Consider the following 11,956-nt stretch of genomic DNA (forward strand, 5'->3'; position numbering starts at 1 on the left):
TTATTCCGAGGTAAGAAAACAGGTCGGGGAAACATTCAATTCTTGCCCAGGACCCCTGAGGAAATGAGGGGTAACACGAGGGCCATCTCACTCGCAGACCACATTCTGTCTCTCTGCTGCCGTAAAGACAACTTTTAACAAAGTTAATTTGACACATACTTAAGGACAGCAGAAGTCTTAGCCTCCAGGACAGTAATTAGGCTTAAATAGAAACAATTCACATAAATGAACATAATTAGCACTATGCGAACACGCGGCAGCTCCCATCTCTGTTAGCATTTAGGGGAAGGTGTGATTCCTCGGTGCAGGGAAGAGCATGAGAGGCTGGGGGGAAGGGTTGGCTTTTTGCCCCTCCAATCAGTGTTGAATGATGTGGCTTATGAGCGGCTCTAAGGGAATGGAAGGTCTGCAGTGTTTGGTGGACTTAGATGCATTTGAGGGGATAGGACAGTCCTCAGTGGGCGCCAAAGTGGGACGCGGGCTTGGAACCTGGGGTGGTTGGCGAGAGCATTGGCCTGAGACAAACGGAAGAGGCCCAAGGTGAGCACCGTCTGGCCTGTGGTTATCACCCTGGCCGATCCCACTTCTCCCTCCGTGCAGTCTCTCAGGTCCAACTGTATCCCACCCGGCGCCCCTCATCTGGTTATGCCCTGATGAGCCAGGGGGTGATCAGGGCAGGCAGACAGTGGGGTGGTACCCAGGGTGAGTCAATTCAACACTGCTCCCTCCCGGACCCAGCAACTTTCTCAGATTCTCAAGAACTGTTTCTCTGTCTCTCCAGGTCGAAGGCAAGGGAGGTTAAACTCCTCTGGAGTTTGGCGACAATTCTGACAATTGCCGAGGCCTCGTGGAGGTCTTGGAGGTGGGGCTGTATCGATCAGGAGTCAATCACCTGATCTAGTATTTTTTTTTTCCTTAAAGATTTATTTATTCAGAGAGAGAGAGAGAGAGGCAGAGACACAGGCAGAAGGAGAAGCAGGCTCCATGCAGGGAGCCCCACGTGGGACTCGATCCCGGGTCTCCAGGATCACACCCCGGGCTGCAGGTGGCGCCAAACCGCTGCACCACTGGGGCTGCCCACCTGATCTAGTATTTTAAACTGGCTTCACCCCACCATTGGCGGTAGGTTTCATAATAGAGGGGTTATGAGTAGTCTTATCCACTTTCAAGTCTGTTTTAATTAATTTTATCATGACCCGATGTGACAGCCTCAGTATATGTTTAACGCTAGGATTAGGAATCAATTCAATTCAATCCACCCTTGCCCCCCACACTCCCACTGTCAGGACAACTCTCTCTCCTCCGGATGGACCCTCCCTTTCTACCATCTACCTTCCCAGGGGAGGTGACAGGAATTGGGCAGAAGTGCCCGCCTGCAGGAGGTCAGCGGGGGAAGCTGGGAGTAGTGAGTCAGCACCACTCTCAGAAGAGGACAAGCCAAAAAAAAAAAAAAAAAAAAAGGAGACAACCCAAGCATCAAATGACAGAGGTCATTAACATCAAATGGTAAGAGGTCACCTGGTACCACAGAGGTCAAGGTGGTGCCTCAGGATGAGACTGGACTTGATGCACGGGAGCTCCCCCACAGCACACGGGGGTCCATTGCCACCTGCGCTCATAGGCAGCGACTTGGGAGCAGGTGCGTTCTGTTTGTATCACTCCAAGGCAATTTACTCCATTTAATGATTTTTTTTTTAAAGTAGGCTCCAGGGCAGCCTGGGTGGCTCAGGGGCTTAGCGCTGCCTTCAGCCCAGGGTGTGATCCTGGAGACCCTGGATCGAGTCCCATGTTGGGCTCCCTGCATGGAGCCTGCTTCTCCCTCTGCCTGTGTCTCTGCCTCTCTCTCTCTCCTGTGTTTCTCATGAATAAATAAATAAAATCTTTAAAAAAGAAAAATAAATAAAGTAGGCTCCACGCCCAGTGCAGGGCTCGGACTCATGACCCCGAGATCAAGACCTGAGCTGAGATCAAGAGTCAGATGCTCAACTGAATGAGCCACCCAAGCACCTCCATTTTACTCCATTTAAAAATCGGCAATTCTAGTTAGCTGCAACAACAAAAATGAAAGCATCAATTTTTAGGAAGGGGAAGTTGAGAGAAATTATTTGCAATGCAAAAATCAAACAACTAAAAAACCTCACTAAATATTATCTTTGTAGAGGAAGATTCTTTAGATTTAATGGAAGTACTGAAAGAAAAGCTCTCTATCTCTGTGGATGTCTAATAGCTGCCAGTGCATCCTGGGCCACAGTCTATACACATTATCTCACGTATTTTACACCACGACTCTACAACATAGGTCCTAACACAATAAGCCTAATTTTATTTTTTTTTATTTTTTATTTATGAATGATGAGAGACACACAGAGAGAGGCAGAGACACAGGCAGAGGGAGAAGCAGGCTCCATTCAGGGAGCCCAATGCAGGACCCAATTCGGGACCCCAGGATCATGCCCTGAGCCAAAGGCTGACGCCCAACCACTGAGCCACCCAGGTGTCTCAATAAGCCTAATTTTATAGATGAGGAACCAAACCAAGGAAGGTTAAGTACTATATGCAGATTCACACGGCTGGTGGCAGATGGGCTTGGATGCCAAGTCCTTGACCAGAAAGTCCTGTGCTTCGTGGACACTTCGGGCCCCAACAGGAACCAAGATGCTTATGAATAGAGAAAACCGATCCATACCTGCTGCCAAACCCTGGCATCTAGCAGCCTCTGCGTGGCATCTGCAGCCAGGCAAAGAGGGGAAAGCCACAAGGCCAGCCACTAAACGCTTTCACTCCTAAGGGCTCTTGAATCCCTCAAGCTGAAATTTAAAGTAGCCCCGGATGGCCCTCCTGGCTGCCCTCGCCACCAGACAGCCTAAAAGAAAAAGGTGCTGATTTCCATGGGCGCTGGTGCTCTGTACCTTAAGGTCTGAGGTAACAGATGTTTCTGTTCCCTGTCCTAACAGAGACCTGCAGGCAACCTGCTCGGACGAGGCAGCAAGTACCAACTCGGCCAGAACTGCCAGGGGGCTCTGGGGTGGGACTGTGTCCACACCATCCTAAGGAGGGGAGCCCCACAGCCTCTCTGCACCTTGATTTGCATCTAACACAAATGAAGATCATCATCCTCATGCCTTCCCCACCTCACAGAGACCAGAGAGTGTGTTGTCAGCCACACCTGGGCAGCTTGGCTCTGCCACGGGGGTTGGGGGTGGGGATGAGGGGTAGGGGGGGTGTCCTGTCGCCCTCTCAGACTGGGTTGGGGGACAGGCTCTCCCACTCTCCGGCTCCTCCCCCTGCCCCCGCCCCGGCCCTCTCGAGGGGCCTCAGCTATTCTGCTGCACCAACTCTCCCTTTGTAAGAACCTTCCACCCATCCAGAGTCCAGATCCTGTAACAGACTTCTAAACACACCTCGTGCCTTCCTAATTCTGCTAATGCCACCCCCTTCTCTCCAACTGTCCCTGAAGCCTGGCTGCTCTCCCAGGTTCAGGCCGAATCCTTTCTACTGCCCCAGCCCTGTGAGCCCCTGAAATCCCAGAGATTTACTATCCTATTGCATTCCCCAGCTGGCCTTCATGCTCAGCTCTGCACACCAATCCTACCACTTTTTATGCGTGCATGCATCATGTATGCACCTACCCATCCAAGTGTCCCACAAATATTTATCAAACATCTGCCAGATGGCAAGTGCTGTTCTATCACTTCTAACCATTTTCTTCCCATTCTCCAAGATGACTATCCTCTGCCTCGTGCTCTCCCTAAAAGCTCCACCACCCATTCCCTCTGCAACCTCATTCGATCTCCTGGCATTCGGTACCACCTTAGTCACAAAGACACCCCTGCCCTGACCAATCTCCCACACTCCAGGTGCCAGAACCCAACACCATCTCCAGTGGGGTGTCTAACAGGCAACGTACTGTAGCCAAAACAGAATTCCAGATGCCCATAAAACCCAGCAGCCTGTTCCCCGCCCCTCGATAAATGATTCACCCATCTGTGCAAGCCACAGACGTTGGAGTCATCTTCATCTCCTCTGTGTGGCGTCCTACCTTCCCGTGACCACCCAGCAGTAGACTCTGCTGGTTCTCCCTTCAAAACCGATGCTACAGCCTGGTCTGAACCACAGTGGTTTCTAACCAGTCCAAGGAACATCTCCAGTAGGTCTCTTTGCCACCACTCTCACCTCTATATATTCTTTACAAAACAGCCTGAGTGGTAGTTTTAAAACCTAAGATTTCAGGACACCTGGGTGGCTCAGCAGTTGAGCATCTGCCTTCGGCTCAGGGCAAGGTCCCGAGGTCCCAGGATACAGTCCTGCATCGGGCTCCCCTTGAGGAGCCTGCTTCTTCTCCCTTTGCCTGTGTCTCTGCCTCTCACTGTGTGTCTCTCATGGACAAATGAATAAAATCTTTAAAAATAAAAAAAAAAGTACCTAAAATTTCAAAGTCCCAAGGCACACAAAGTCCTAATGAGCTGACTCCTGCCTGAATTCACCTGCTGCTGCTCACCACCAGATTCACTGGCCTTCTTGTCGATTTTGCAAATGCACCAAACAGCAGACCTTAGTGCTTGCTGGTGACCCTTCTGCCTGAGGAGGCTTCTCCTGGCTTCTTCAGGTTTCTCCTCAATGACTTAAGCCCTCCCTCCCCCATCAACACTAACAACCCCTTTCTGGCACTCTTCACCTTCCTACCCCTTCAGAGCATTTATCATAACCTAACACTGTTTTAAATGTTTGCTGTGTCCATGTAAGGCCAGTTTCCTCCAACAGAAGATCAGCTTACATGACCCGTGGGAACTACCACCCAGCATGCTGGGATGGAAGGACCCAAGGCCAGAGTGTGTTTAGGATGATTGATTTGTGATGTGCACCAAGGGTGCGGGGTAAGGAGTATAAGTGCAGTCCTGTGGCTGCCACGTGTGTGAACCAGGGAATCTTTGAGGCCAGACAGACAACTGGACTGGCAGGGCAAAGCAGGACAGCACTGGCCAGTCCTCAAGCTGGGGAAGCTCAGGAGCCAGGCCACTAACCTACATGGCAGCAGAAGCCACTGGACCCCAGGGTACCAGCTGATGCTTCCCCATCAGCCCTCTGCCCCTGGACAGACCCTCAAGGGGAAGGCTGGCAAGTATAGGAGCCTCACCTCCTGCCCAGCACCCAGCCTGCCAGCCACCCATCTCAGCTGCTACCACCACACAGCACTTATGGCACATGCCACATGTGGACACTCAGGGGAGTGACCATTTGTCCCAAAGGCATCTCAGACTCGGGCGCAGAGGCAGAACTGGCCTCACATACAGTGGGCCCTCCTGGCCCCGTGCTGTGGCTCTCAGCATCTGCTAAAGGAGTCCACAGGCACTAACCCAGGAAGCCCAGCCACTCCTCGCTGCAGGAGACACGAGTGAATATACCAGGAGGGCGTAGGCCCGGAGTCTTTGTGCACAACCATGCTGTCCCCTTGCTTCCTGTCCCTCAGCAGGCACAGAAATAGTGAAGGCACAAGAGCATGGGCCCTGTCCGTGCTACCAGGCCACAGCCACTTAACCTGGGGGTGGGGAGTTCCTGCGGAGGCCATCTGCTGATCCAGTCTCCATGCTGACCTGCAGCTCCCAGCTGGACCCGGCTCTGGCCACTAGGGGGTTGTGGGGGGAGGGGGGTGGAGGGCTCATGTCCACCTCCGGGACTGGAAGGCTGAAACCCCTTCTCCCGTTCCTCTCTTTAAAAATGCAAGCTGGCAAACTGGGCCCCGAATATAACACTTCCGTAGTGACCACAGGACTTTTCATATCTGCTGAGATTTGTCATAGCCACCGTGGGGAGCTAGTCTCCAGGCCCCCCGCTTTCAGGAAACCGAGGTACGGGCTTCCCTCGCAGCTGGGAAAGCAGCGGCCCTAAAACCAGAGCCCCCCACTTCCACCCCCAGACCCACGAGCCCTTCTGCACCCACCACGGAGAGTGAGGTAGAAAGAAACCACCAGCCACGCAAAACCCAGAAAAGGCATCCCTTTCTCTCCAAACATTATGAAATCAAAGAGCATTTTGTTGCTTCTTGGAAATTTCTCTCCTTAGGACTCGGAGGCCGCACATTCAGCAGGGTTCCCGTGATCAGCCTTCAAGCTCCTGCCCCCTTCCCGAACTCTGAGCAGACTGAGAACCCGAGCGCTTACCTGCGCCGGCCGTGGACGCCGAGGCCCGGGGCGAGCAGGGCCGCGGGCTTCCAGCGCCCTCCTCGCCGGCGCCGGGCTGCAGGGTTCCCGCAAGATCCCGAAATCCCCCCGGATCCGCGTGGTCGCCGAGGGAAGCAGCCCGGCTCTGAACAAGCCCAGGCAAGCCCAGGCAGAGTCCGCTTCTAGGTCCTCCTCCCGCGCGCACCGGCCGGCCCCGGGGCGGGAGACGCGGCCGGCGGCCCCAGAGCCCCCGGAGTGGGCTCGCCCCGGGCGGGTGGGCGCCGGCCTCCCCGCACCTGCACGGAAGGCCAGGTGGCCCGGCGCGGCGCTGGGGGCGGGGCCGGCCTGCGCGGGCCTCGGGGCGGGGGCGCTGCGGGCGCCGGGCCCGTCGGGGTTGGGGTGCGCCCTGGAGGGGGACGGCGCGCGCCCAGCCGTGGGGCCGCCCCGCCGTCGCCACGCTCCCGGGGACCGCGATGCCCGGCCCGCGCGGCCTCCCCGGGGGAAGAGGGGAGAAGGCACCAACGTCGCGGCCGTCGCGGGCGGAGGCGGCGTCCCGGGGCTGGACCTGTCGTCGCCGACCGGCCGGGAGGGCGCCGAGGGCGCGCGCGGCCCCGGGCTGAAGGAGACAGGGAAGGGCTCCCGGGCCGGCCCCGGCCCCCAGCGGCGGCGCCCCGCCCCCACTCACCGCGCCCCGCGTTCCGGCGCGGCCCCGGCCCCGGCCCCGGCCCCGGCCTCGGGCGCGGGGCGGGCGGGGGCGCAGGCCGGGCTCGGCCTCCCAGGGCCACCCGCACGGAGGCGCAGACGCGTCCCGGCTCGGAGTCGCGGGGAGGAGCCGGGCGCCCGCAAGGTGCGCGCCTCCCATTTCTCGCGGTTTCCCGGGCAGGCCCGCCCTCGGGGTTAGTGCGGACGCACGTGCAGGGGCCGCTCCAAAGACCCCGCTTCGCCTGTCGGCGGTGGGGAAGGAGATCCCGGCCACCACCCCGCTGCCAGCCGTCTTAAATCCCGCTCAGCCCGACCTGCCGGGACCTCTGGGAGACAAGCGGCCCCGGGGATCCCTCCGCAAGCGCTTCTGCCCCGGGGGTTGTTGCAGGACAGAGATCTCTCCGCGAGAAACAAACCCTTCTCCCCTCCTCGCAGACCGACACTCACGACACCCGCAGGACTCCGTGCGAGGCACGTACACCTCGCAGGCGTCTGTCTCCTACCCCGGGACGCGACCGAGACCGACCCAAGGGCGAAGGTCCTCCTGATTTGGTGATGCGGCGGCTCCCTGAAGCGACAGGGGAAGCTCATTCGACTCGTACTGGGGAGAAAACAGTCCTTGTGGAGACGGCAGGGAAGCGGCTGCTGCCCTGGCTGCCCTGGAGTGTCATCACATCTGCGCTCGCAGGAGGGAGCAAGTGGAGGCCAGGTGGGCTGCCCCCATTTGATGGATGAAGATCCTGAGATTAGTCCACAGAGATTGTGGAGCCCAATGTTTCCCACACTTTCCCGGGGATTCTGGAACAGTCCTAGAAAAGTAAAGAGTTAGCCAGCAGGTGAGAATGTCTAGGTGCAGGTGGATGGCTGCAGGTCAGACCGACCTTCCCCCACACCCACCATGCAGGGTAGGGGACAGTTCCCCAGCCACCCTCACCGCAGGATGGCCATCATCGTGGGGCAGATGGGGTGATGATGTTCTTCCCAGATCCTCAAAGACTCAGGAAGATTCAAATGAGGCCAGTGGCTCTAGAGGCAGCACACTGCAATGGAAAGGAAAAGGGGATTCTCCTGACTTGGGTGTAACCTTGACCAATCGTAATAACAGCTCATTTGCCCTGAGTGCTCTCAGTGTGCCAGGCATCATCGTAAACCCTTCCCCAGGCAGGATCTTCAAACAGTCCTGTGCGATTGGTACTGGTACCGCCCCCATCTCCAGGTGAGGACGCCGAGGATCAGAAAGGTAAAACTTGGCCACCGTCACAAGGAAGAGAGTGAGGCAGAACCAGGACCCCAGGCACGCCTTTGAGACCCCCGGCCTCACCTCTGAAGCACTTGCCATTTTGTCTCAATTTAGCAAATTGCTTAGCCTCTCGAGGCCTTGGTGTTCTTGTGTGTACAGACAGCATCAAGTTCGAGGTAAGGAGTCAGTAAATCCTGCGGAACCTCTGCCCCTCGGGGAAATTGGATACACAGCATGAGATACAGTGCCTGCACGTGGTGGCACTTCGGGTCAACCCCAGTTCATCTAAGGGAACTCTGTGGGATGCCAGGCCCTGAGGATGCATTAGCTCTCCGCCGTATGCATATAGCACCTGGGAGCATCCTGTCTGAGTGCTTTTGCCCTCATTGGCCCTTTCTCTTCTTGCTTTCCTTGCAGAACCACCAAAATGCCTTGACCCGGGCAGCCAACAGTTGAATGCATTCCCTTTGGAGACACCAGGTTCTGGCAACTAAAGCATTGGAATAATCAGATTCTTAACACACTTTTTCATCCAGAAAGGCCAAACCATATCCAGGCCTGATTTTCTTTTCCTTTAGCACTTTTGTGTAAATGAGGACTTTTTACAAAGTATATACCAAAATCTGTCTCACTCACCTGTGCCCAGCCCGACCAGGCTCAAGGATGCCAAGCCATCTGTACTTCACCTAGGACCCAGCAAGCACCCAGACATACACATACACCTGACTTACGAGCAAAGCAGGGCTATGGAGAGAGGGGGCTATAGAAGTAGTGTGGGCAGACTTCAGTGTATGCCTCCAGCTGTGCAAAGTCCACATCCCAGTCATAGCTGTGAACCAATGTGCCAGAAGCCTTTAGGCCTGAAATGTAACCAAGGAGTCCCACTCTCCAGTCAACCTATGGATCAATCTTGTGCAAAACAGTGAATTAAAAACAAACAAACAAACAATGTCCTGGGATTAGATATGGGGATGGGGCACAGTTTGGGGAATACACTAAAACCCACTGAACAGTACGCTTTTAAGTGGTAAAATTTATGGCAAGTAAGTTATATCTCAGTAGGAAAAGAAAAAAGGAGTCACCAGTCTTCCTTATTGGCTACAAATACATGGCAAGAGCCCCGCCAGTCATCTGAAAGCTCTGGCACTCTTGGTACTTACTTACTGCTAACAGATCTAATCCAGGTTGTTGGTAACACAGGAGCGTCAGGCATCCTACAGCTGTAGCTGTGCTATGCCAGGGCCCTGGCTGTGACCATCTCAGGGGCAAGTGGCCAGGAAGCTGTGGCAGCCTGTCTGTTATGCCCTCGAAGAAAGGACTACAGGGACACAGCCCCAGACTGGACCCTGCAGAAGAAAGAGTTCTTGCACAGAGGGACTTTCTTCCTTGCAACCCTGACATCAGAGAATCACTTGGGAGAGTAATAGTGGAGGGGTCTGGGTATGTGCACACGGCACATGGGGGTGCTCCAGGGAGTCCCCCTAGCATTACAGAGCCCTGTGTCAGCAAGCACAGTTTTCAAGGCCCCATCTCTGAATAAGGAAGCCCAACTTGACTGGTTGGGCTGGTGAAGAAATCGCCACCAGATTAAAAATAGCAAAAAAATGTAAGAAGAGTGCTGCACAAAGGGGAGAATTACTTTGAAATGTTTACTCATTGCTATGCTGACTGGGCATTTTAACTAAACATAGTTTTGAGTTCTGTTTATTTTCCAGTTCCTAAAGTCACCCTTTGGCTTATGCATCAAGTCAGTCTTTTTCCTAATTGAGGACAGAGAGGTCAGCTTATTCTTAGGAGATATCTATCTATGGATTGATTGATCGGTAGATATTTAATACAAATGAATACATACATACGTTATTTACTACCATTTATCAGGTGCTTATTCTATGTTATACTCTGTTAATGTGTTTTACAGACTTGGTCTCACTTGACTCCCAGCAGCTCTATGAGATCCTTAATATTATGCCCATTTAGCAGGTGATAAACTGAGTCTCAGAGAAGCTTCAGTCATATCGCTTAAAAGTGACAGATCTAGGGGAACTGGGGGGCTCAGTTAGCTAAGCATCCAACTCTTGATTTCACTGAGGTCTTTATCTCAGAGTCATGAAATCGAGCCCTAAGTCGGGCTCTGGGCTCAGCAAGGAGTCTGCTGGAGGTTCTCTCTCTCCCTCTGCTCCTCCCCTTGCTCATTCTCTCTCTCTCTCTCTCTAAATAGGTAAATAAAATCTTAAAAAAAAAATGTGACAGACCTGGGATTTGGACCTCTGCTGAACCCCAAAGGCATGCTTAGCCTCAGAACACAGAGACACTATTTAACAAAGGCTGCAGGGACAGAGGGGAATCCCCTCCATTTTTATTGGAATGAATGAAAACTCCCCAACCCTGAGTCCAGAGAAGTGAGATTTGCCCAGATCTGTTTGCCCTGCCTGCAGCTTTCATAAATATACATAACTGGTACATCCTATTTCTCCAGCTCAAAGAGGAAAATAGGGCCAGTTTCTGTCCTAAGAATGGTAGGAAGGACATAGGCCCTGCCCAAAGAACCCTGGGAGCAGCAACTTACCCCAAGGCTGTCAGTCCTGCTTACTGCCTCCATCATCCCTCCAGAATAGATCTGGATGGTCAGGTTGAGGTCTGCTGGTTTCCCCAGGTACAGCTGGGCAGGGTGATGCAGGAGGATGCCCCATGTCTTGGAGAGAGCAGACCCACTACCCTCAGTGTCTAGCTCTTTAGAGACAGAAAGTCTTGCTGATCCATATTGGATTATCTAACAAAGACTTACACTGGGGGTCTCCCTTGGTCAGGCTTGGGCCCAAGTGTTTTACAGAAATGACATTTTTTAATCTTCATAAAAACACTAGGCTTTTATTATTCCCATCTTACAGATGAAGAAACTGAGGCGTGGAGAGGTTAGAAAGCTCCCCAAGGTCATGCTGCTAGTTTGGGATGTGAGTCCAGTGGTCCGGCTCCAGAGTCAGCCACAACCCCCTGTTTGTGTTACCATAGCCTCCTGGGTATTGGGGTGCCAGGTCTACCTGCTTCTCTAGGACTTCCTAGCTGCTGAGGTGGGCTTCCAATGGCTCGTTCCCCAGACACCTTTGAAGTGTGTTCCTTCTTGTTGTCCAACTGCATCAGGGTCATCCCCATCCGTCCCAGACAGTGGAAAGGTCTAAACTCCACCCTCTCCTTCCCCAAGGCTTACTGGCCCACTGCCACCTTCTAGTCACCTTTCTAATCACCTTTACCTCCACAGTGGGGGGGCCACACAGCTGCCTTGGCTATAGCCCTTCCTCAGCCAGATGCTTCTGGTCTTAAATTGCCCCCAGAAGCCAGTGAGTGTCAAAGGGACCCTTGAGTGGTTTCTCCTAGGACAAGACCACTCCAAGATGGCTTCACAACTCCACTGCCAGCATTATGAACAACACACAACATTGAAAGGCAATTTCTCTGGTTAAGTAAATCTGGTGCCGCCCCACACTATATATGATGACATATGTTACATAAGAAATACATGTCTTATTATATAGCATATAGGGGCACTTGGCTGGCTTAGTTGGTAGAGCATGTGACTCCTGATCTCAGGGTCATGAGTGTGAGCCCCACATTGGGTGTGGAGCCTAATTAAAAAAAAATAAGAGGGGCACCTGGGTGGCTCAGTTGGCTAAGCATCTGCCTTTGGCTCAGCTCATCACCCTTAGGTCCTAAGATTGAGCCCCACATCAGGCTCCCTGCTCAGCCCCTCTCCCTACTCATCTCATGTTCTCTCTCTCTCTCTCAAATAAATAAGTAAATAAAATCTTAAAAAAATAAAATAAATATTATATATGATGGTGATGATGATGATGTAGTTACC

The 11,956-nt window shown here is 53.5% G+C and overlaps 1 protein-coding gene across 1 annotated transcript; it reads left to right on the forward strand.

Annotated features, from left to right (window-relative positions):
- The first annotated feature begins 2,829 nt into the window (after positions 1-2,829).
- LOC111095988 (serine/arginine repetitive matrix protein 1-like) lies at positions 2,830-11,706 on the forward strand. Its single transcript, XM_038538819.1, has 7 exons — positions 2,830-2,876; positions 2,955-3,025; positions 6,061-6,317; positions 7,296-7,569; positions 8,077-8,100; positions 8,215-8,276; positions 8,518-11,706. The coding sequence occupies exons 1-7, from the start codon at positions 2,830-2,832 to the stop codon at positions 8,554-8,556; spliced, it is 774 nt and encodes a 257-aa protein (XP_038394747.1). The 3' UTR covers positions 8,557-11,706.
- The last annotated feature ends 250 nt before the right edge of the window (positions 11,707-11,956 follow it).

Source organism: Canis lupus, chromosome 5, assembly GCF_011100685.1.
Source record: "Canis lupus familiaris isolate Mischka breed German Shepherd chromosome 5, alternate assembly UU_Cfam_GSD_1.0, whole genome shotgun sequence".
In the NCBI taxonomy this organism is placed as follows: Eukaryota; Metazoa; Chordata; class Mammalia; order Carnivora; family Canidae; genus Canis; species Canis lupus.

Coding starts and splice junctions, on each gene's coding strand:
- LOC111095988 (XM_038538819.1), top strand. CDS start 2,830: ATGGCCCTCCTGGCTGCCCTCGCCACCAGACAGCCTAAAAGAAAAAG. Junction 7,570..8,076: donor AGGGAGCAAGTGGAGGCCAG/GTGGGCTGCCCC, acceptor CCCCATCTCCAG/GTGAGGACGCCGAGGATCAG. Junction 8,101..8,214: donor GGACGCCGAGGATCAGAAAG/GTAAAACTTGGC, acceptor GTCTCAATTTAG/CAAATTGCTTAGCCTCTCGA.